The sequence below is a fragment of the Triplophysa dalaica genome, chromosome 7 (genome assembly GCF_015846415.1).
Source record: "Triplophysa dalaica isolate WHDGS20190420 chromosome 7, ASM1584641v1, whole genome shotgun sequence".
NCBI lineage: Eukaryota > Metazoa > Chordata > Actinopteri > Cypriniformes > Nemacheilidae > Triplophysa > Triplophysa dalaica.
In genome coordinates, this window is record NC_079548.1 from 6,643,643 (window position 1) to 6,669,803 (window position 26,161).

General features: G+C 37.9%; 1 protein-coding gene across 12 annotated transcripts; it reads left to right on the forward strand.

Annotated features, from left to right (window-relative positions):
- On the forward strand, positions 1 to 26,161 carry spag9a (sperm associated antigen 9a). 12 transcript variants are annotated; one of them, XM_056752540.1, is made up of 32 exons: positions 1 to 1,187; positions 5,018 to 5,138; positions 6,752 to 6,822; positions 8,966 to 9,054; positions 9,280 to 9,430; positions 10,392 to 10,475; positions 11,687 to 11,846; positions 12,239 to 12,332; positions 12,453 to 12,574; positions 13,199 to 13,210; positions 13,862 to 13,919; positions 14,005 to 14,157; positions 14,442 to 14,499; positions 14,727 to 14,860; positions 15,226 to 15,282; positions 15,367 to 15,531; positions 15,755 to 15,884; positions 16,026 to 16,115; positions 16,269 to 16,421; positions 16,519 to 16,690; positions 18,623 to 18,838; positions 19,232 to 19,418; positions 19,515 to 19,634; positions 19,997 to 20,077; positions 20,911 to 20,978; positions 21,056 to 21,204; positions 21,332 to 21,503; positions 22,128 to 22,241; positions 22,390 to 22,422; positions 23,065 to 23,241; positions 23,646 to 23,759; positions 23,939 to 26,161. In XM_056752540.1, the coding sequence occupies exons 1-32, from the start codon at positions 888 to 890 to the stop codon at positions 24,070 to 24,072; spliced, it is 3,939 nt and encodes a 1,312-aa protein (XP_056608518.1). In that variant the 5' UTR covers positions 1 to 887; the 3' UTR covers positions 24,073 to 26,161. The 12 variants fall into 12 exon arrangements, with proteins under 12 accessions (XP_056608518.1, XP_056608519.1, XP_056608520.1 ...); XM_056752541.1 differs by having other exon boundaries at positions 14,730 to 14,860; XM_056752542.1 differs by having other exon boundaries at positions 10,395 to 10,475.

Consider the following 26,161-nt stretch of genomic DNA (forward strand, 5'->3'; position numbering starts at 1 on the left):
CGCTGGTGAGCCCTTTTGAAACAGTCACATCTAGCAAGAGAAATTAAGTTTTATTAAGAAAAGTCATCCATTCATTATCCGAAAATATAAATCTAGTTGATCTGTTTTTTTCAGACTTCTTTCAAAGTTTAAACCGAACACAGTTGGCAAAGATGTGATAATTGCTCATTTTAATTACATAATATCTCAGTGTTTCTCGACCAGTGGGCTCACTAGGGGTCCTCAAGATGACTTGAGACCACCAACATTTAAATATAGTCTCCTTAAGTCGATCAATTTCCTTGTGTAAATTTGTCATTAAAATAACCAAACGCCCTTCTAGTGATGCCAAGCTCTATTGGGAGAAAAATGGTTTGTTTATATATTGTCTATTTAATTTGAGGTTTGTAGTAAAACCATAATAACCCCACTTGACTATGACCTCAGCAAAACAATGATAGTTTAACCATGATATTTGTGCATAAAACTATTGCAATAAAATTAGCCAAAAATATGGTTACTACTCTACGTTTACTATAAACAAACTAATTATCCTAAGTGTCGTCATAAGTTTCGTAAACAAATTCCCTGAAGACAGCACGCGTTCAAATCTTATACGATTCTTGCGCTTCGACGTTCACACACCAGAGCTGGCAGAGCGCGTGACGTCACCGCGAGATTGTCTGCCCCGCGGCTCCGCTCAGCTGTAGTGCGGCCACCGCGGGAAAAAATCCACGTAACACATCGGTCCAGTTCCAGGAAGGGACCGTGGACCTACGTGGATCGTCGCGATTACCGTCCATAAAATACAACGGAAATAACTTCGCGTGCGTGTTTTTTTATAGCTAGAACACTGGACGCGGCGGCCCGGGATAGCGGAGAATAAATCTAGGACGAGAGGAAGGAAAATGGAGTTGGATGACGGAGTTGTGTACCAGGACGACCCGGGGACGTCGGCGATAATGTCGGAGAGAGTCTCGGGCCTGGCCAACTCAATCTACCGCGAATTCGAGAGACTCATACGCAAATACGACGAGGACGTGGTAAAGGAGCTCATGCCGCTGGTCGTGGCGGTCCTGGAGAACCTCGACACGGTGTTCGCCGAGAACCAGGAGCACGAAGTGGAGTTGGAGCTCCTGAAAGAGGACAACGAGCAGCTGATCACTCAGTATGAACGAGAGAAAGCGTTGAGGAAACACGCCGAGGAGGTGAGTTGAGGAGAACAACAGCATCATTTCACATCAACAACATCAGCATCATTGTTTTGTTGCCGCATCAGAGCCACGTATCATTCTGCACGTGTGTGTAAAACGGCACTTCCAAAGCTGCTCTTTAATAGCTGGTCAGTGTTGGGCCTCCGATAGGCTACATACATTATAATGAAAGGAAGAATCGTTCATTTTTTATTTTTATTTCTCTTCACCCTGTACATTACAATGTCCTCTGATGGTGTCTTTCCCTTGCTGATGTTTACAACTAGATAAGCATAAGAATCAGCTTGCAGGGCTGTCACAACAGTGTTGTCTGCGATCTTAAAATAAATCAAATCAAGACAAAAGATGAAAACGACACACTAACAGCCAACAGCAGCCGTTTTCTAGTCTTGCCATTGACTTCTCTGACAGATGCTCACATCAGGACCACATATATGGCTGGATTTTGAAAGTCATAGACAGAGCTGATGCAACAGTCCACACACCAGGCCGTGCAGTCTCACTTCACAGGAGTTATGCAAGTTATTAAAATGTTATTAATGCATCAAAGTATTTTGCGCATGACTAGTTTTGTTCACCTCTTCTCAGAGAAGTTACAGATGAAAATGTTTTTATGTAACTTGAAGGGCTTTATATATCAAATGTCAATCTGTAAGCCGTTTAACATAAATTATGCTTGCAATGAAGTTTAAATTGTTAACAATAGTTAGTACTTATAGTACTAACACTGTCACTCATCATAGCTCATTTTATTTCAGTATTTACATTTTTAAATAAATAGTTGCTATTTTTAAACGTTAGTTAATACACTGTGAGCTAACATTAAAAAACAGTTGAATTAAGATATATATATGAATATGTCGCTCATTGTTCATTCGTCTTAAAGTATGTATTAACTAACGTTGATACGTGTAGCGCAACATTAAACTCCAATATTAATAATGTGAATACTCGTATTATTAAAATGCCATCTGTTTTAGATCTCTTTTTATAGTCGATTTGCATGATTAGTAAATGTGCCAAAACTGCCGATGTGACATTAATCTGTTTTGGAAATAAGATTACACCATATTATACAGATCTTGCTGTTTATAAAGCCGACTTTGAATAGCTTTATGTGACTCCTACAGGGCGACAGTTAACTGGGATTATGTGCGCGTTCAACAACCAAAACACAAATCAGCCATGAGCTGCATTAGTCCCTGTGTACTGATCTGTGATTTAGGTTATATCCTGTTATATCAGCCTAATTTCACTTCCACCAACAGTGACATAAGGCTGTGTTCATCAATATTGAATAGTGAGCATTGATCTTTCACTCGTCTTACATGTCATTGATGTACTGGAGATAATGTTGATCGAGTTTCGGCACATTAAACTTTTATGTTCCCATTCATTCTATAAACTCTCTAAAGATTCTCTTTTATTTGCGGAACACAAAAGAAAATATTTTGAAGAACGTCTCTAACTAAACAACAATGGCCCCCATTTACTTCCATAGTATGGACACAAAACCACTGACGTTTCTCGAAATATCTTCTATGTGTTGCACAGCAGAAAGAGCCATATACTGGTTTTGAACGACATTCAGGTGAATAAATGATGACAGAATTTATATATCGGGCATAGTGTCCCTTGGTAAACTTTCAGATGAGAACATTTTTTTTTCAAGGCTTTTGCACTGAAAATGATTGATAATTGAATGCGACACATGCCTTATGTTTATTTATCTCTGTTCTCGAGGGAGCAAATTTTTTTTGTGTCTCGGTGTGATTGGAAACTAAAGTGACACTCACACTGCACAAGGCTCTCCAAGAGACCCCTGTACTCCAGACATGAAGCACATGTGTAAACTGTGTATGGGAGAACCTCAAAGTAGAGACGCTACCTCAGAATGATATTACTTGTTCGAGGTCATGGGCTCTTGTGCTTTAGTTAGGCTGAAACAATCTGGCTAATTTGAGTCTGTCTTCCGGCACAGGAATACTGTAATTTAGGGTAAAAGTGCTTTCAATTCAAGCATTCTATAGTGTCTACACGTACCCACATTGATGATCAATAAGCTTAATATTGTCCAGACCATTTAATCCTAACATATTTAGCATTGATTGATGGAATGAATGAATGAAATTTAATTATTTGTCTTGTTAATTAATCTCCTTGTTTTTAAAGTGACATTTTCCATCCATCATTTAAGGGGATTACATCAAAAAATACAAATTCTATCATCATTTACTCACCTTCGAGTTGACCCAAATCTGTATAAATTTAGTTGTTCTGCTTATCACACACATTTCTTGGACCCCATTTACTACTATAATAGGAAAAATTACTTTATATTTTTTATTCCGTTGAAATGATATTTTGAAAAATGTAGGACAGCAAGCAGTTCTGGAGCACTTTTGACAACCATTGTAATTTTTCCTACTATGGTAGTCAATAGGTTTCAAGAACTGTGGTAACAAGCATTAGTCCAAATATATTTTTCTGTGTTCAACCAAACAAAGAAATTAATAAAGATTTGAAATAACAAGTGAGTAAGAGAGTGAGTATTTGATGACAGAATTTTCATTTTTGGGTGAACTGTCTCTATAATTTACACTCACAGCAACTTACAAATAAGGAAACATAACACAAATCTGTCATACTAGTCAACAATAAACGTAGTATGCAAAGCTAATGTTTTAATTAAAACAGGTCACTCAGCTTTCTCAGTGGATAATGGACATCTAATGTTTTAAGGTTTTAACATATATTTAAGTATTATAGAAATGTGACCCTGGACAACAAAACCAGTCACAATGGTCAATTTTATGAAATTGAAGCTGATTAAATGAGCTTTCCATTGATTTATAGGTTTGAAAACTTTTGAAATCTGAGGGAGCAAAAAAAATCTAAATATTGGGAAAATCTGCTTTAAAATTGTCCATCAGAGGCACTGTATCAGGTCTTTGCGAAGAAGAAACAGGTTTGTTTTAACGTTCTTTATTGGCTTACCGCTGCAATGACATTGTGAACCCCAAACAAAGTGGAAATTCAGCTTTACACAGATACCAAACTTGAGTGGGTAATTCCCAATGAGCGGGCAGCAGTGAGCGAAGTTTGGAAGGGTGTTTTTTGTGTTTTTTTTTTGTTGCGATGTTGCTGCATCCATTACAAAAAAGTTTTTAGATATTTACAGTTGGAAATTAATAATCTTCATGGGACATGATCTTTACTTAATATCCTAATGACATTTGGCATAAAAGAAAAATCTATAATACTAAAATTGTAAAAAAAATTGGCTATTGCTTCAAATATACCAGTACTGATGACTGGTTTTGTGTTCTATGGTCACATATGTTTATTTGTAGCAATTGTGTGTCCATTCAGCAATGTTCATGATGTATATCGCAACACATCCTGAACATGAAAACCTTTAAAAGTTTGTCTGCCTGCTATGAATCATTTTTTAAATTTCACAAGATTTTACATTTTATCTCTCTCCTCGTTCATATTATTGTTTTGCATTTCAGTAAACTGAATTGTTGACAGAACATGAGTTTATTTCCAAAATGAGTTTTTAAAAATCATGTTTTTTTTATTGTGCATTCCAATTAACATCAATCGAACTGCATTTATTTTGTTTTGATTTAAACCACAATAACAAAAAAATACAGCTAACTAACAAAATAAAGCACAATAAAAACATGATGACATAATAAACAAAATGAATTTTGGAAAATATCATAATTTTGGAAACAAACTCTTCATGTGATACCCCATAAAAGCAAATGAACTGTGAATGTGTTTATTTCTTGTGTTTCTTGTATTTTTGTGAGCAGAGGTTCATCGAACTTGAGGACTCTCAGGAACAGGACAAAAAAGATTTGCAGAACCATATGGAAAGTCTGGGATCACATTCCCGTCAGCTGGAGCTGAAGGTCAAGAATTATGCTGATCAGAGTAAGAATCACCTGCTTTTACCATGTTCTTTTACATTGACCAAGAAACTGGATAGTATTCATCCGTACGGCTATCAATTGACAGTTTAGGGAACAGTGAACCTTACAGTGTATAATCCATAATTTCTGTAGAAATAACAGTATTACTGCCAGCAGTTTGCCAGTAATTTACTGTAGATGTACATTTAAGTAATTTACTGGCAACAGTTTGTTAAAAAATAAATGAACATCAAACATTAACAAGTCTTTATCTTTACAGAAAAAACTATACAATAACAGCCTCATGCAAAGCATTCTGGGAACTAAAATTAACAAACAGAAAAAGGTAGATGAGGATTTCTGGTTTCCAGATTGCTTGGCATGATGCTGTTATTCTTTTTCTCTAAAGGAAAATAATTGTTCATGTTTAATGTTCATTTATCTTTGAACAAACTGTTGCTGATAAATTGGTTCAATATAAATTCACAGTAAGTTACTGGCAACTAGTTGCATAACTACAGCAATTTTTATAACAGCATATAAAAGGAACGTTTGTTTTTTAATTGCAATATTCCAATGTGTTGCTGTTATCTGCAGTCATATATATTTTGTGTCCTGACTCAATATTCTATCTGCTGTCTCGCCCTGATAATGAACAATGACACTGTCTTTCACATGATGATTCAGACATTTGTGAACTGTGAGTCCCTAATTTGAGGTTGTGAGGTGCAGGCTATCTCACACTAATAAACAGTCAATGATTCTCAAACTCTGTTTGCTGTAGTATGGCCGTAGCGTTTACTAGATTAACTTAGATCAGAGTCCATCTTTTGCCAGTAACACAAAGTCCTTCTTCCCAGCATTCAGTGTGCAAGAAAATAAAGGATTGGTCACTGTTAAGTCATGCTGCGATAAATGTGATCATGCTGTATATATAAAATCTGAAAAATATGATATATCAACAACAGACAAAGAGAAAAACATTTGATTACTGCATTCTTTTTTTAATAGTATTTCTGTAGGCCTGTATAACATCACTCTCTTCCAATGGGGTAAATTCAGTGTATTTATTTCAAATGTGAGTCACTCTGTACCTTACAAGATACCCGTGGGTGATAATGTTCTTAGTCAAGCGGCAATTCATGATAATGATGGATGTCTAGTGTTTGTTCTAGCACTAATGAATGAATTTGGCCATTAATTCATGGTTGAGTGACACAAGACCCTTTCTGTGTCTGTTCTACTAGAAGCGTTGATGAAGATTATTGTTGTGGAAATATTTAGACAGATGGTAAATAAGATTCTGTGATATTCTGAAAGAAATGCAGATCTTCATTGGTCATGCGGGATGTTGTGATCTGTAATGCAGTGATGCTTGAGATAATTAGCCTCATTATTCTGTCCTCGTTTTGTTCTTGGCCTTTTATACGAGCGTTTGCATTACATGTGATTCTGGCTGGTTGTCAGGGCATTGTCATGCAGTCGATAAGATGTTAGATCCTAAAATGAAGAGCTCGCCCCAAAGTCAGTATTTGGGATTTTAGATATGCATGGAAGGCGCTTTATCGGTGAATGGCACAGCAACACAAAAGACAAAACATGCGAAATTCTAACCAAATTGTATTTGTATTTTAGTAAGTCGATTAGAGGAACGTGAAGCCGAACTCAAGCGTGAATATAACTCCCTTCACCTGCGGCACACAGAGGTAAGAACAATGCAAACGCTTGGGCTGTCAAACGATTCATCGCGACAAATTGAATGCAAAATAAAAGTTTTTGTTTACATAATATTCTGTATGTGAGTGTGTACTGAGTTTAATAATTATGTACTGTATATAAATACACACACATGCAGAAATTATTTTAATAAAAAAATATTTCTTTATTAAATTCTTATACATCATATCAATTATATATACAGTCCAGCCCGAAATTATTCCCTGGCAAATTCTGACTTAAAGTTACTTTTATTCAACCAGCAAGTTTTTTTTGGACCGGAAATAACACAGGCTTCTCCCAAAAGATAATAAGACGATGTACAAGAAGCATCATTGTGGAAAAAATATTTCTCAGCTTTTATTTACATTTGAACAAAAAGTGGCATGTCCAAAATTATTCATACCCTTTGCAAACTGTCGCAGTATATGGGATAGTCCAAAGTTCTATACCATTCCAAATAGTCAAAGCTGTTCTAAAGCATCCTAATTACCCTGATTCATCTGGAACAGCTGTTTTAATCAACTCAACTGGTGAAAAACAGAATCTCTCTGCTGTTGGTTTGTGGACAGTCATGGCTAAGACAAAGGAGCTCACTGAGGACCTGCGGCTGTGCATTGTGGCTGCTCACAAATCAGGAAAGGGCTATAAGACCATATCAAAATGTTTTCAAGTTCCAGTGGCTACAGTGCAAAGTATTATTAAAAAATACAAGACGTTCCGCACTGTGAAAAATCTCGGAGTACGTGGTCGGAAGCCAAAAGTGACACCTGTGCTGGCCAGGAGGATAGTGAGAGAGGTAAAAAAGAATCCAAGGATCACCACTAAGGCCATCCTGATGAATCTGGGCTCTGCTGGTGGCAACATCTCAAGGCAGACAGTCCAACGGACACTGCACACCGCTGGGTTCTACGGACGCAGACCAAGGAGGACACCACTTCTCCAGATAAGGCACACAAAAGCCCGCTTGGCCTATGCAAATGCTCATCTGGACAAAGAAGAAGACTTCTGGTCTTCTGTTTTATGGTCCGATGAAACAAAGATTGAATTGTTTGGCCACAATGATGTAGCCTTTATTTGGCGTAAAAAAGGAGAAGCCTACAACCCTAAGAACACCATCCCCACTGTCAAACATGGTGGTGGGAATCTGATGTTTTGGGGGTGTTTTTCAGCCGGTGGACCAGGGAACCTAATCACAGTAAACGGCACCATGAAAAAGGAACAATACATCAGAATTCTCAACAACAACATCAGGCAGTCTGCAGAGAAACTTGGCCTTGGGCACCAGTGGACATTTCAGCACGACAACGACCCAAAACATACGGCAAAAGTGGTGAAGAAATGGTTAGTAGACAAAGACATCAACGTTTTGCAGTGGCCCAGCCAGAGTCCTGACTTAAATCCAATAGAGAATCTATGGAGGGAGCTAAAGATCAGGGTGATGGCAAGGAGACCCTCCAACCTGAAAGAGTTGGAGCTCATCGCTAAAGATGAATGGGCAAAAATACCAGTGGGGACATGCAAAAAGCTGGTCAGCAATCATAGGAAGCGTTTGATTGCTGTAATATTCAATAAAGGCTTTTCTATTGATTATTGAGAAGGGTATGAATAATTTTGGACATGCCACTTTTTGTTAAAATGTAAATAAAAGCTGAGATTTTTTTTTCCCACAATGATGCTTCTTGTACATTGTCTTATTATCTTTTGGGAGAAGCCTGTGTTATTTCCGGTCCAAAAAAACTTGCTGGTTGAATAAAAGTAACTTTAAATCAGAATTTGCCAGGGGTATGAATAATTTCGGGCTGGACTGTATATAGAAAAGTATACATTTTTCTATAATATTTTTTAGTAAATATTTCTTATAAATACACATATTTTTACATAATTATTATACACGTACACTACACACAAATATATTATGTATACTATAACTCGCGACTGTGTATAATAATTTAGTAAATACGCGCTCATGCGTGTATAATGTTTAATGTGATTGATGTTACTGGCATGTCGAGGCATCATTTAATTTCACATGGAGTAAACTATAAGTGCTGGCCCTCCAACGACAGCCCTGCTTATATATGCTAGTCATACTTACCTTTAAGGCCATGCAAATTTGGTTGCTTTGTTCAGATGATTCATAACTACATGGAACACGTGGAACGAATCAGACTGCAGCAGACAGGAGAAATGTCTGACACGGGAACATTGGGCAGAATTCGGTAAGACTGATGCCTAAAATCAATCCTAGATGGAAAAAGCAATGTATTTGATAGCAACTGAAAAATTGTATACAAATTGACAAGTAAATTGTTGCCTCATTTCTCTGGATTAGAATTTAAATGAAATACTAAAAGGAAAAAATACAGATTGTATTCCAGATGGGACTGACATATACAGAATAAATGATGGAAGTATTCTCGCATCCCGTTCTGGTTGTTAAACAGGAAAGAGCGCCCCCTGTCTTTGGGTGTCTTCCCCATGTCTGGAGGGGTCAGTTCCCTCACGACTGATGTTCAGGGCAGAGCGGAGACTCCTGGGATGGAGGGGTGGAGATTTAATCAACTCAGTCATCAACGCTCCAATACCAGTCTCAAGGTAACATAAACAACCCATGATACATCTTAACATGAACCCACACACAGTGATTGGTTTATTTACTATTTACGTTATGTTGATATCTGATGTGTGTTTTGAATGATGGATGCTAGAGGGAAATAGAAAACGCAAGCAGCGGTTTGGGTGGCAGATGTTGCCACAGAAACGCGAAGCAGTGATGTCATGTTAGCTCTTGTCTTGTAACGTTATCAACGGTAACCTTTTTTTACACATTCACTGCCAAAATAAAGGTTTAAATAAGATTTGAAACATTTAAATGCATACAAGAAAGGCTGTGATCAAGTTTTCAGGAAGCTGTTTGGATTTTTAGACTAATCCAATGAAAATGTGAATACCTTCAAAGTGTGTTACCTTGTTTCTATGTGATGTAACCCATGAAATAAGTTTTGCATAACTCAATGTCTTAAGGTTGATCCAGTGAAGTTAAACAATATTTGGAATTTTTTGTTGTATTTAAGACAATTTGTTTAGTGTAGATTGAGGATCGAATAATTTTTATTTTATAATTAGACCGTGTAGAAACACATCATTCAGTGCTATCATTTGACATCACAGCTGTTTCTGATATGAATGCATTTGATGCTTCACTGCTCATGTTCACCTCCATGCAAACTCTTAAAAATAAAGGTTTCTTAAGGTTCTTTGTTGAACCTCTATGTAACTTTCTGTTTTATAAATGGTTCTTTGTAGTGGAAAATGCTTCTATAGATGGGTAGGAAATAATTGTACCCCTTCATAGCACCTTTATTTTTGAGAGTGCAAAGGATGCTGTTTGTAAATTTTCAGGTTTGGCCACATTAATAATGTTGAACACACTGAGATGAGCAAAGCTGGATTCCAATTCACAGCAAAAACACAATTGAGCACTTTTGTTTCGTGTTGTGCCAGTAAACAAGAAGCAAAGAAATAAAAATACCACGTCCTAATTTTCTCATCCAAGCAGTTGGAGGCGGACGGCACTCCAAAGCAAAGCGAGGGTAAGGATGTTCTGGAAGCTTGGGAATCGCTGGCAAACGACTGCAAGGTAGTTGGGCTCTGTGTCGGCAGAGAGTGTTCAAATCGGTGTTCTTTACTAACTATCAACAACATTTCATATCCACATTCACAAATGTTTTAATCTTAGCTGGATGCAACTTAAGACCTGTGGGAGTATTTTTTTTGTTGGTTTATCAAATGTAATTTTTATACCGCTTGCGAAACAATCCATTATTTAGTTTTTTTAAGATTTAGTTGCATACAGCTAATCTGCTTTTTCCATTTTCCATTTCTATAGTGCTTTTATCACAACTGTAGCTCATGGTATCACTGGTGTTGTAACAATGGTGTTTGGTGAAGTCATAATATAGTTTAACCGGTGTTGGGAAATGTTGCTTCTAAAGTAAATGAGTTACGTTTTTAAATTGCTCTATAATACAAATAATACACTACATAACATTGTTACTTTTATGGAATGTTTGACATGGTTTAAAGTTTTATTTACCGCTTTCCTGTAGCTCAGCTAAGAGCATGGTTAACAACGCCAAAGTCGTGGATTCAATCCCAGGGGATTGCACATACTTAGAAACAACTGTATAGGATAATGCAATGTAAGTCGCTTTGGATAAAAGCGTCTGCCAAATGCGTAAATGTAAAATGATATAAATGTTTTAATTAAAAAAGAGAAAATCTATTATGTTACATCTGGTTGCATAACAGATCTTCTTTGCAACAAACAACCCCAACACTTGGTTTAATAAAGGTTTTTCTTAAATCACTCCATTTTTATAAACTCTTTATTTCAGAAAACTTAATTTAAAGTAGTTTTTCTGATGTTCTAAATTTTGTTTCAGTGCCAAATAATATTTTCTTATGGTATGGGGTGTGAATGTCATTTTGTTGCGTTGTGTTATTGTGGTCGTTTTTGATGCCCAGATGCTCTTTTTGTGTTTCTCTTGTAGTTTATTTTCATTTTCTGTAGTTCTCTTTAGCCTGCCGTTGCATCATATTTGCTCAGTATTTGTCTGACATTTTTTATAATTCCTGTTTAATTTGAAATAAGATTGATGTCTATAGTCATTTCAGCTGTTGCTGTCTATTTCAGTGTTCGTCTTGTGTATGTGTTTGTGTTTAAAATTCATGTGGTGTTTGTTGGTCTTTAGTTTGGCTTGTCGTATACTCAGGGTTGCATTTATTCCCACATACTCGATGATTTCGAATGTTTCTCTGAACTGACCCTTAGTTATTTACTGATTTCAGGACGAGCTTTCTGACCACAGCCAGGGAGGGTCAAAGTCTGTCACACCCATGTCCACCACGGCCTCTGACCTGGCACAGGACTCTCATCGAGAGGATGGGGACGGATACTGGACAAATACAGAGGTCCAGGCAGTTCCGGGTACCAAGACGGTCTCTGCGGGTTAGTCTTGCAATGTACAATTCAAAAAGGAGGTCTGTGATGTCAAAACTGTTGATAAATAAGCGTTATTGGAGTAATGGGGAGGTCCAGACAGAATCTGCCAAATGGATTTTAACAAGCTAAAATGTCTTACACAGATCTGTGAGCAGTGCACTTTTATTTTAAGCTAAAGGGGAAATGACATTAGCTTAAATATTGAACGTGTGAGCATGCGAGGGTATAGAGATGTGTATGGCAAAAATGTGAAGGTTCAGTTTGGGTCTGGATATGTATTATCATGTGAACTCCCAAACTTTAGATTAAAAATGTTTATATCATTTTTTTAAATATTTGTAACATTTATACATGAAGTTCAACAAATAAGTAGGTCATGGTTTATTTTGATGATTAAGGTCTCGATGATGCAGAAGAGAAGTCCGATGTTCAGGCTATCATCGAATCCACCCCTGAGCTGGACATGGACCTCCTTGGAAACAAAGGTTCAAGGTAACAAATCAACTATGAAGTGAAAAAAATCAAACTGAGCACTCAAATGAAACGCTCAAGATCATAGGTTCACAGCCGAAGCATGTTGGACTGATGTGAGGTGTTTATGATGTGTTGAAGCACTCCCACCCAAGGCATTGAGAACATGGCGTTTGATCGGAACACAGACTCTCTGTTCGAAGAGGTGTCGTCCGCAGGCACAGGTTTGATCGGAGACGTGGATGAAGGAGCGGATCTGTTGGGTACGTGTGCTGATATTAGCGTTGGTTGTTTTCAGGTGTTAGTAAGAGATTTCTGTCACATAAACCACATGTGTTCACCTATCACAAGTGATTGAGAAAACCATTCATTGAAGAGAAAAGGCTGTGTTTTCAAAAATCATTTAAAAGGTATTTTCTCAAGATAAGTAGACATGTATATATTTTTTAACTTAAACAAAAATGATGAAATTTTGGAAGTAAAGGAACTCATTTAAAGCAGTTTTACAATATAAATGTTTTTATTTTTGTATAATTTTTTAAGTTAAGTTAAAGAATCCTTATTATTGTAAACAAAATATCATATATATATATATATATATATATATATATATATTTTTAATAAAAGTCAAGTATGTGATCAATTTAATAACAATTTAATAATTTGTTTACATTTAAAGATATTTTGTGGTTACCTGATCTAAAGAAGCATCACTTAAACTGAGCAGGATTCTTTTATGACTGTAAAATATGTTACATGTATGTGTCATTATTATCCTCATGAGATGATACTGTTGGCACAATCCCATGATGCTCTGTTTTGCATATAAAACAACTGACCCATATTTTCTCTGTGCCCTGTTCTGCTGTTCCTCCCTCTAACCCCAGTGGAGTACTCTGGTGTGTATGATGTCTTACCTTCTGTCGTCAACATTAGAGAATCAGCTTCTTCATATGTTTTCATACACAAATCTTTCATTCATTCTTCATACTTTTTCACACTTGCCCCTTTTAACTGAATCACATTATAGAACCAATAACATGTGTTTGGACTAAAGCAGTAACATGAGACCTTTTAACTACATTCATAATGGACCAGTGAAAGCATTACTGCACACGTAGCACTTTTAATTGAATTTAACCACGATACAATATATATATATGTGCGTTTTCTGTGCAGATTTCTCACAGACCTCGGTTTTACATTACTTGTATGTGTTTATTTAGTCCAGCTGATATTGCTGATGTATCAGTAGTTTCCAGTCTTCCCAGCATTTCTTAGTCTTCTGTGACTTGTTAACTTTCACCTCACAGCTGTCCATTCCTGTTTCACTCTTCATGTGTCTGTCTCTCTGTCGAACACCTGCAGTGCATGCGCTTTCACACCTGAGTCTGCCTGGTAAGACCGATCAGTTGGCTTTTCCATTTCTACCCGTCCTACCGAACAAAAATCATCTCAGTCGTGTCTGAATGTTTCATCCATGTGGGATCATTGACTTGCATGAGTTTTGGTGTAATAATTTTTTCGTAATGACCTGTTGTGTTTAACAGGCATGGGTCGAGAAGTGGAGAATCTAATTCAGGAAAACGTTCAGCTGTTAGAGACAAAGTAAGTTCTTGTTTTTTGAAAAAGCTTGAAATATTTGTGCTCTTTGCTATAAGTTTAAAGGGTGTTTTTGGGTTTGTTTGTGAAGAAACGCCTTGAACGTGGTAAAGAACGATCTGATCGCCCGTGTGGATGAGCTCTCCTGCGAGAAGGAGGTTCTTCAGGGAGAACTTGAAGCGCTTTTGCCGGCCAAAACCAAACTAGAGGAGAAGATCAAAGAGATTGAGGAGGAACTGAAAAGGTCAGTCGATGTTTCTTTAAGGTTTCTCTTAATTACAACTAACCAAAGGGACTATTACAAAGTGTCGGTTCAAAATGTGTCCTATTCAAGCAATATTTCAATAAACTAACCATTGCAATGAGTTGAGTTGAATTTTTTTAAGCATCACATGAGTGTTAAGGCGTTTTGTTAGACTTGCCGTTATTAATCCTGTGTTATTTTAATGCCTTGTTGAATTCTCTGTGTTGTTTGACTAAATAGTCGTGCAGAATATGACGGGACTCATACATATTATTTTGATACAGAGTAAAGGCAGAGTCAGAAGAGGCCAAGCAGAATAATAATAATAAAGAGGAAGATGAGGTGAGTATTGATATGCACTTTACACATATCTAAATTATATTTATTCATATTTATTTTTAAATTCATTTCGCTGTAGTCTGGGTATGAATCCCATGACCCCAACTGTGTATTCGCTAACAGACCACAAAGCTTAAACTTCCAAGTGTTTTGCTTTGATGTAACTCTAAAATCTTGTATAACATTTATATTAACAATACATATATTTATGACCGTGTGATTTGTGTAAGCAGAGCGACGTGCCGACAGCACAGCGGAGGAGATTCACACGGGTGGAGATGGCTCGGGTCCTGATGGAGCGCAACCAATACAAGGAGAGACTGATGGAGCTGCAGGAGGCCGTGAGGTGGACGGAGATGATCAGGTAAATGTTACATCCTGGTATCAAAAACCGCACAAAATCTCTTTTTAAAATGTACATGAGAATCTGGAGGCATTTCTTTATCTGGACTTGTCTTTGGCGTGAATATTCGGACAGCGCTTGGTCTGTGTCTGCTGTTAACCCAGGTTTTGAGATTGAAGTTATTAACACAGCACCCAGGCGAAAAAATAATCATTTTGTTTGTTTTAGCCGTCATCAGCATCCTTTTTACGCTCGGCTTGGGATGTTTTATGTTAATAATTGTCGGCCTTTAAAGTGGGCCAGTTTCTCTGGCTTGTGAACAAGGACTATGTGACTGCGTGTTCGCTCACGGCACTCCATCAGTGACGTGTCTTGTTTGTCCACAGAGCTTCAAGGGAGAACACTGAAGTTGCAGCGAAGAAGAGGTCCAGCATCAGGCAGTTGTAAGCACTGGATCTGAACTTATAAGTGTAGTGCATTCGTGACAAATGAGAAATTAAATGACTTTCTGTGCGTCCCACCCACAGCTTCAGTCGCCTCTTCAGTTCTTCCAGTTCCACCACGTCCAGCAACACGGCGAGAGCTCTGCCGTCCAACGTCAAGTACAACCCGCCCAGTATCATGAAGAAGAGTAACACTTTCTCCCAGTTCCCCCAAGAAAAGTCAAAGGCCTTTGATTTCCTCAAAGAGGAGTAAGCAGCAAACGTTGTTTGTTTTTCCTACAGTAGCCTTTCGATATTGAAATATATACAAATTTGAATGGATTTTGATTGGAAATATAATGGAAATATTCCCTTTGAAAGTGATCCCATTAATATTGTTGAACCTGTAATGAACATTCTTATTTGTGTCAAATGTTTGCCACCTAACTTCGTTTCAACATTCTCTCTCTCTGTCTCTCGCTCTTTCTCTCAGGGTTGACTCGTCTGGTTCTCTGTCCCGTCGGGAACAAAGGCGAGCCCAGTATCAGCATGTAAAAGCTCACATGCAGAAAGAAGACGGACGGGTGACGGCTCACGGCTGGAGTCTGCCTGGGAAATACAAGGCGAGAAAGTTTAGATCTCTTGTAACACATTTTAAATGAACATTAATTTCTCTTAATTGGATTAATTTACTCATATTTCCTCATTTCTACACATGACTTTTGTAAATATCTAATATTGTATTCCTCCGCTGTTCTTCACAGGTTGCCAATGGTGGTTATGCAGAGAACAAGATTAACTTGCCTGTTCCTGTGTGTCTAAAGCCACTGGAGCAGAAAGATGCTTCTATGAAGGTGAGAACATGAAAGGTTTTATCATTTTAAGGATTTAAAGAGAAACAATATCAAAATCATTTTTCTCCTCTGAGCTGATTTAGCTCGAGATGCCGAGATCTTTTTGTGTCAAATAAAAACCGGTTGAGTTTTTGCGTCACGTTCTGTGTGCAGTTGCTGTGTGCAGCTGGTGTGAATGTCTCAGGTGGATGGTCGTGTGATGGAAGCTCTGGTGTTTCGGGTGAGGAACCTGCGGTTGAGACCGAGACTTCCAAACGGAGGAAAGGATCTCAAAGCAGCCTGGATCAGGTGGAACAGCAGCAGAAGGTAAGATCTTTTTTTACTTTACTCTAAAACTGCGCTTCCTGAACCAGAGCCTGTGAGTCTTCTCTGTACGCGGGTGATGATGTCTGTGTTTTGACAGGAACAGGATCGGGAACAGACCGTTCAGGCGGAGATGTCCAGTCGGGTTTGGATCTGTACGAGCACTCACTCCTCCACTAAAGTGATGATCATGGATGTGACGCAGCCCTCTGACCTCATCGATAGTTTCTACGTCTGTAACTCATGTGTACTTTGCATCGCCAGTATACCAGGTCAGTAAGACATCCCCATCACTGTACTGTACACTGACACATCAATAGAAATATATAGTATATGTACACTACCATTCAAAAGTTGGACATCTTAATGAGGAGCTTGTTACAAACAAACAATTTATTATAAAAATGTTTTGTAAAATGAGTGACTTGGGCTTGATAAAAAAACTAGAGATATATAGCACCGCCAATTAGTTTAAAACAGCCAAAGTGCAGGGCCGATATATCCTGTCAATCAAAAGAGGAGAGAAAAATGCACTGAATTTGTGCTCTGTATAAGGAAAATATCAGAACACTTCACCAGAAAATAAGGAACATCACCAGATTGATGTTCAATATTAAAGAGAAACTATTTCAGTGTCCTTAAAATGACATTAACATTTAGTCATTTAGCAGATGCTTTTATCCAAAGCGACTTGCATAGAGTTCAGGGAGCAATAAGCAATATTTCATTAAGGAGACTTAATACATTAGGTGCAATACAAAATTACTAGTTTAATCAAAAGCTAGACCAATACCTGTTGATAGAGAGAGAGGGTAAGTATTTTTTTTTTCATTTGTCAGTCAAGTATTCACCGAAAAGATGGATTTAAAGTAGTTTTTTGAATGTTGTGAGAGATGTGGTTGACTGGACTGAGTAAGATAGAATGTTCCAGAAGAAAGGAGTTGTGAAGGAGAATGAGCGGGAGAGCGATTTGCTGACCTTTTGAGAAGGCAATACAAGACGCCGCTGGTTTGCTGAACGCAGGGTTCTTGATGGGGTGTAGGAGTGAAGGAGGGTGTGAAAGTATGCCGGTGCAGATCCAGTGATAGTATTAAAGTTCACATTAGTGACTTGAATCTGATACAGGCTTCAACCGGTAGCCAGTGGAGGGAGGTGAAAAGGGGTGTCACATGAGCGATTTTGGGCAGTTGGAAGATGAGGCGTGCTGCTGCGTCTGAACCAGCTGGAGTGGTTTGACAGCCTTTGCAGCAAGACCAGCAAGGAGAGCATTGCAGTAGTCCAACTTTGAGATTACCAGTGCCTGGACAAGGAGTTGTGCCGGATTTCATGCAGTGTGTAATGTCGCTATGAATGTAGTCTGCCCAGTTGTAAAGCCAAAAGTGAACGAATAACATAGTTATTGGCTTTCGGGGAAGAAAGAATCGACTCTGAATCATGCGAACGAGTCATTCTAAATTCAGTTCCGTGACCGTGTAATTCCCGCCTAAGTGTCCCGTTGGACACTCCATATACCAAAGTAGGACCTTAAAAATCACAAAATATTGACTCACTATATAGTCACTATGTGAAATAACAGTCAGAAACTGAAGAATTACTCTTTTAATCTTCAGAATTGGTATCGACAGATATCATTCTGAATAATTGGATATCAGTGGAGAAAGTTTGTATCGGTGCGTCTCATACCCAAACGCCCCCTCAGAATAGATGGGAACTCCTTCAATATTGTTTAAAAGGCTGCTAAGGGTGAGGCCTCAAGAAACTACTTTATAATATTTTTTATATATATAAATTCCCATTTGAGACCACGCTGAGGATGCTAAAATAACATAGTTTTGATTTGATATTGTGTTCAATTGTCTATTATTTATTGTGTACTGTGCAAATGTATGTATATTGTGTAAAGTGTGTATATTGTTATTTATATATATTGTTATTTATGGATATTGTAAATTTTCATATCTTGTTGCTTGTACTGCCATGGCCAAGAGTCTTGTACATAAGAATTTCACCATCAGTACACATGTGTACGTGATGTGTGATAAATAAAGTCAGTTAAAATTTATTGCGTAATTACTTTTTACATTTGTATTATTTCATAGTTTAAATTAGACACTATAGTTCTAAATGTGGAACAAATATGAAGAAAGATTGAACAAATGACTGTAAATGTCTGAATGTTACTGTATAATGTCATTTTCTACCAGGAGTCTTGGAGACAGACTATCCTGCCGGGGAGGAGATTCCTCAGGACCTGGAGGCGGGGCCAGACGTCTTATTGGCCATTACCGGCTCACAGGGTAATGAGGGTGTGTTGAGTGACGTGTCAGCGGTCGGCTGCAACGCTGAGGAGTCAGGATCTCAGACGGGCAGCACGGGAGCCAATGAGCAGTCAGGAGAACACAGCCCTGTCAAAGGCAGCGGTGAGAAATATGTGTTATTTTCCTATTGGCACCAGACCTCAAAGACTTTAAATAATTTGATCTAAAGGTCATGTTTCTGGCAGGATTATTATTGTTTATTCAATGCAAATATGGCAGCTCTGTTTTTAACCTAACTGTAATAGTAGATTAGTTTGCAGAGTTACATTACATTTATGCATTCAGTAAATGCCTTTATCCACAATGACTTGTAATGAGAAGAAGTCCCGCTCACTATCAGTGCGTGCAAAAAAAATCGATTTAATAAATATTACAACGTTTTGGTCTCATGACCTCCATCAGCCATATACTGTTCAAAACGACTATTAATGACTTCAAATGCATTCAAGCTATACGTTATATCAATATGTTCCTCTTCTTTGTAATTCTTTGTAGTTGATCTCTCCCGAGCTTCCAGTGAAGATGGTGTACCTGCAGCGGAGGAAGCCATGGAGGCCACTGAAGAAGACCAGGAGAGCCCGGGTCAGGACAACAGTCAGCCAGGAATCTACACGGAGCACGTCTTCACAGATCCACTGGGAACAGAATCTGATAGGGCGTCGACGGGTGCTGATAACCAGAGGTACACGTCTGATGGGGGTTGCTTTCCAGAACAGTCACCAGTATCTTATTCTTTAAATCCAGATGTGAGTGGAAGCTGATTGAATTCACTCTACAGGGAATCTGATCGAGACAAGTGTGAGGCATCTGCGGGTGGACGGACGGGTGCGGTGATAGAGGAGACCCAGCGGATGAGCAGCGCACTGCCCACGATGTGGCTGGGGGCTCAGAACGGCTGGTGAGATGATTTTTAGATGCCTACAAATTTTGCCTACAAAGTGGCTTCATGGAGCCCTACTGTACATTAAACTAGTGTTGTAGGACTCGAGACCGGTCTTGGTCTCCTTTTTTGACACTCTCGGTCTAGACTGCATTTGGTCTCGATCTAGGACTATTACATTTTTTGTCAAGACCACAAATGCAGGAATGCCACTGAAATACTCTCATTGTCTGTTAACATCATGAATTTACGAATAGCTGGTCTTGGTCTCGTCTTGAAACACTTTGATCTTGGTAATCTCCACTACCACTGATCTGTTGTATTTCAGCATTGCAGTACATAATATACATATTTATGTTTTTGTTGTCTATTATGTCTAGTTTGTACGTGCACTCGTCTGTTGCTCGCTGGAGGAAATGTCTTCATGCTGTCAAACTGAAGGACTCCATCTTAAATATTGTGTAAGTGGAAAGGGATTTGGAATATTGTTTTTTACGGTATGATATGATTAGGATCTCAATGTATTGACAGTACAACTCAAAAGCTTAAAAACATTTGAATTAAAGAGTACATAACTAGGGATTTTAAAGGTCCTACTTTGTACGAAGTGTCCAACAACAAGTTTATGTACATAGAATGTTTAAAAGCACTATTGTTTCATTATAATAGGTAGTTATTCTTACCTTACATCTTGACTGACTCTCAAATGATTCGTTCTGTGATTCATCTGTCTAATCCCCTCCTATCCGCTAGCCTAGTCTGATGTGATTGGTCAGATGGTCTAGTCTGCTGTGATTGGTCTACAGCAAATGAACCTCACGAGTTAGAGAGTTTGGAGGAGGTTAGTGAAGTAGGGCAGTCCTAGCAAAACGTAGACAGGGACTCTATGTAGCGACGTAACCCGCGGCGGTTCGCGAATCAGACTAGGGACGAATCGTTTGCCTGATTCGGAGTCGACTCCCTTTTTTCCAAGACAATAACTTTTTTATTCATTCACCTTCGGATTTACAACTTGGCAGACTGCTTACTTTCAAACACTGATCTCATGTTATGTACTCTTTAAATGTTTTCTCAATGCTTAAATGTCTGAAATTACTCTTGTAGAAAAAAACATAATTGTGCCAATGTATCAATTTATTACAAAAAAATGAAAATGTGTTATTTAGACAAAATAATGAAGAAAATCCAGTCAGTATACGATCCTGAATAGACAGTCTTCAGTTGTGAGGTAAAAAAAAAGAAATACTGTAGTAAAGGATTATGTATTGTTTTGATATGTTGTTCCTTTGCACAGACATGTGAAGGGTCGTGTTTTGGTGGCTCTTGCCGATGGTACTCTGGCTATCTTCCACAGAGGTCTTGGTAAGTCTGTCAGAAATATATCAGAATCTCACTTGCGCGTTTCAGTTCTTTGAAGCCGTCTTTCTTCTGTATCACAGACAGCCAATGGGATTTAACCAACTATCACCTGTTGGACCTGGGCCGGCCACATCACTCCATCCGCTGCATGACTGTTGTGCATGATAAAGTGTGGTGCGGGTACAGGAACAAGATCTACGTGATTCAACCCATAGCCATGAAGATCGAGGTGTGACAGTATGCTTATATCCTCACCGTATTTGAAAATCTCAGTTTTACACTGTTGTCAAGTAAACGTTTTAAGCTGACGTTGTAGACGTGATTCTGTAACGTGTTATTGTGTGCGTGTGCTACAGAAGTCTTTCAGCGCTCACCCGCGGAAGGAGAGCCAGGTGCGTCAGCTGGCCTGGGTGGGTGACGGTATTTGGGTGTCTATCCGGCTCGACTCCACCCTCCGCCTGTTTCATGCCCATACCTTCCAACATCTCCAGGACGTTGACATTGAGCCCTACGTCAGCAAAATGTTGGGTAAGGATAATGTTGGGATCTCTTTAAAGAATTTACAGTGTTTAAAAATGTTTTAAACATTTAAACTTTGTTTCCCATTAATTGATATTATGAGATATTATTTCAGTATGCCATGGTATATCTCCTCTGTGCTATTTAATAGAATGTATTTCTGTATTTGTATTGGGTTAAAACTGTAGCTAGATAGAAATAAACATAAAAATATGTTTGCATTTTTATATATAAAATATGTGTATATTTCTTATAAGGGCAATAGAATTTATTAACATAATTTATTGATTTTTTTATTAAGATTGTAAATAGATAGGAAGCTGTAAACATAGATATTATTATAGTCACTAAGATATATATATATTTTTTAATATAAAATTATCCAAAGGTGTCAAATCAATTGCCAATGTCAATTATATAGAATTAATTGCTATATGATACAGAATCAAAAATTAAAATCTTGTCATTACTTGTCATAGACAAGTTCATGTGAACACATCTCTATGACACATTAAAGAAAATTCAAATAATGTTAACAAAGATTACTACAGTCTAGTACCGATTTCAACACACATAAAAAAAAGAGCTGGAAATTGAAATGAAGGCAACTTGAATGAATTCTCTTCTGTACAGGAACAGGAAAACTGGGCTTCTCCTTCGTGAGGATCACGGCACTGATGGTTACCTGTAACCGGCTGTGGGTGGGAACAGGAAATGGTGTCATCATCTCTATTCCACTATCAGACTGTAAGCTGACACCTAACTCATCCATTCATATACTGTACTTGTGTTTGTTCAGCAAATGGGAAAGATGACATCATCAGCGCCTTTTCAGACTCCTCTCTCTTTCTTTCTCTCTCTCTCGCTCGTCTTTGTTTTATCTCTGTCTTCACAGCTGTGGGTCAGTTTGGATTTCTAGGTCAAAGGGGTGAGTGGGAATCAGGATGTCGACGGCGGGAAAATTCTGAGATGAATCGGTCTCGCCGTTTTTTTTTCATCTTCAATCTTGCTAAGCTTTGTTTAATATTTAACGCGCTCGTTCCTAGTTCTCAGTTTGTCTTTGTTTCATTTACTCCTCTCCTTCTTTTAATCTTTCTTGGCTGACTGACAGCGATTCTGTGACTGTCCAGAATTGCCTTTAATGTTAGCAGTGTTCTCGCATCCTTGTAATTTTGCAACCAGACTTTCTTGCTTTGAATTTGCTAACTGTTTTATTTTCCGCCCTTGAAGTTGCTTTGTGTAGGTGCTTTGGTCAGGATTCCCACAGTCATGAAAATTCACAAAGCTAGAGAATTTTGTCTATCTAAATCTTCTCTATGATATGAATTTAGTTTGCATTTGGATGACACTTTTATCCAAAGCATTTTTTTCCTGAATATGTGTGTTCACTGGGATTTAAAGCCATGAACTTTGTGTTGCTAATGCACTTTTAACAACTGAGCTACAGGAACATGAATGACTGAAAAGATTACAGGAATTAATTGGTCAGAAGGTGTGGGAACCCTGTCTGTTATAAATGCCTGCTCTTCCTTCAGCCACTTAGTTAAACAGGTTTCTTTTTGATCTGCAGCTCATAAAACCGTGGGAGCGATCGCATGTCGCCCAGGTGGGGCGATTCGGGTGTTTGGTGATGAAACGGCGGATACCGGAGTGACGGGATCATACGTACCATATTGTTCCATGGCACACGCTCAACTCTGTTTCCACGGCCACAGAGATGCCGTTAAATTCTTCGTCACAGTACCAGGTATTCACAGATAATGTGATAAACTACAGATGTGGTTACTCAACTTGGACAACTGTGACAACCCCAGCTAATGCCAACCTCACCGCTAGATGAAAATCTCCACGTTGCTCCTTTAAGCATTAAAAAGCATTAAAGCAGCACAATAGAAATTTCGCTCACAGGTTCCCCCATGTGGTCGATAAGAGCATTTGCATGTCACCAGTGTTGTAAATAATGTGGCTGTTTTAGCTTCCCCATGGGCAGGTGTTTATTAAGCTGATGGATCCGGCAAATGCTGAAACGTCGTTTGGAAAACATATCGCTCAATTTCGCAGGCAAAAAACTACAAAGTGTTGCTTTAATGCTGTAAGAACTCATATAATGACTGAAATTAATAACTGGTATATTCACACTTTCTGCTTCAGGTCAGGTTATTGTACCAGGAGCTGAAGTTGTTCACGAAAACTCTACAGAAACATCGGATGGCAAGAGCATGCTGATCATGAGCGGAGGAGAAGGATACATCGATTTCAGAATTGGTAAGACCTCCTCAAGAGCTCTCCAGAGCAGCAGCATATTTGACAATGTACAGATAAATCTGTGGTTGTACAAGTTCTTATGTTCATTCTTTAAAACAACCATGAAATCTAAAGAAACGTTATATCAGTTAATGAACATTCCTTTACTCTCTCTCTCTCTCTCTCTCTCTCTCTCTTAGGTGATGAAGATGGCGGTACGGGGCGAGATGAAGAGGAGGAGTCAGTGGAACCCACTTTAAAACTCCAGTCTGCTCCTGCCAAACCCGAGCGCAGTTATGTCATAGTTTGGCAGGTTGCCATAGGCAGCGGGTGACTGACCAATCACAGCGGCTGTTTTAACAGAGAACTGTGCACCTAGATCAACGCCACATGGGCTTCACAAAATACCTTTCTTATCATCATTATTATTATTATTACAGACAGTATTAACAGTTTATTATAAGTAAATACATTACAATGTGTTTTATTAATGTTTGTGTTAAAATGTTTATTTAATTGTTTTGTATGAGTCTACATTTATGCATTAGAAGTGAACAGAAATCAGTGTTTAAATGAAGGAACAAACTAAATGAAACTCCGCCCACAAACGTATCACAAATAATCACAGTTTCTGTGTTAAAGTCATGGGAATGGGAATCGTGTAACGTCCTAACAGTCTTAATAGTTTACAGCTTGGCCAAGTGTATCATTACTTCATGGAAAGATTTTTTTAGCTTCTTTTGTATTTTCTTGGCTTAGGGTAATAAGGGATAAAGCTTTGTGTTGGTGCACTATAGCTGTGGTAGCATTGTGTACACTTAAGTTCATGTACATAGAAACCCAGAGAGCTATTTTTGCTATCTGTATGGCGTTGGTCTTGTGTTCTCAGAGTAAATTCTCGCATGCACGAGTCCTTTATTATTTACACATCCCGGGCTTCCCTAATGCTGGAGCTTGCCTGCACTTTAAAGACAGTTACCAACATAGACACACATTACAACGAACAGCAGATATGTGACACTGGACAACAAAACCAGTCTTATGGGTCAATTATTTTTAGAAATTGAGATTTTTACATAATCTGAAAGCTGAATAAATAAGATTTCCATTGATCTATGAGTTGTTAGAAAATATACAATATCTGGATGAGATACAACCGTTTAAAACTGAGAGTGCCACAAATCAAAATATTGAGAAAATTGCCATTGAAGTTGTTAATCGGGGCATCTACTCACAAAAACAAAGTTTTTATATATTTAAGATAGGAAATCCGCAAAATATCTTCTTGGAAGATGATCTTTACTTCATATCCTAATGATTTTTGGCATTAAAGAAAAATGGATAATTTTGACCCATACAATGTATTTTTGTGTTTTACTAAAAATGTTCCCGTGCTACTTAAGACTGGTTTGTGATCCAGGGTCACATATAATAGTGTTGAATTGAGATTGTCTGCCCTTTTACCAAAGGATGAAACCTAGAACAAATAGGCCTGTTGTACACTAAAGCCAAGGGTTTTGACACTTCACTACGTTGAGGCTTTTGATGTTAGAGTATGTGATTCTCTTAAATGAATGAATGTGGACAAAATAATATTAATAAAAAGGGATTGTATGGTAAATTATTTGTATTTTTGTGTATATTTGTTTTGCTTAAGCATTTAGCATTCCAGCTCTTGTTTTTGTATGTATGTTTACCTGTTATCCATGCCTCTGGGTTCACGATTGTATGTGATTTTAGTTTATTCTAATGAGTTATTTCTAATCAGAACTATGTTTGTCTTTTCTATCTGGTCTGTGAGACGCTTTTATCTGTACCTTGATGTCTGTTAAAAGGAATGCAACATTTGGATTTTTATGTGAAGGTGAAGAAAACAAGTTATCCTTTATTCAGTTCTGACACAAAAGGGAATTTTATATCGTTGCCATTCCAGTATTTATTTTTAATAATGAACTTTGTGGTTCAGAATGTAACTTTTTACATGTCTGTTAACACAGACAATATTGTTTCTTTTTAATCCGACACTTATGTTCGGTTTTCATTTTGAAGGATTTTACTAATATTGTTGACAGTAACAGAAACTTTGGATCATGGAAATGAAAAATTCATTTAATTAAGCTATGCATGTTTTTTTTAAATACCCTCCTGTTTATTTGTACCAGATTTTTTTATTGCCCCGTTTTGGGGTGTTTGTGTGTGCATATGAGTGTGTTTGAGTAAGTATTGTGGAAATATTACTGCATTTGTGTGCATGGATGAATGTGTGTGTGTGTTAATTCGCTGTATCCCTTAAATCTTACTGGACTGGCTGTGTGTCTCACAGCTTGTAATAATCATTTTTTTCTTGTTTTAAAGGTTTGCTAAAGCTGCATCATAGCCTTATTTTTAAACTATTAAAACTCAATTTCATGGGGAATTAACAT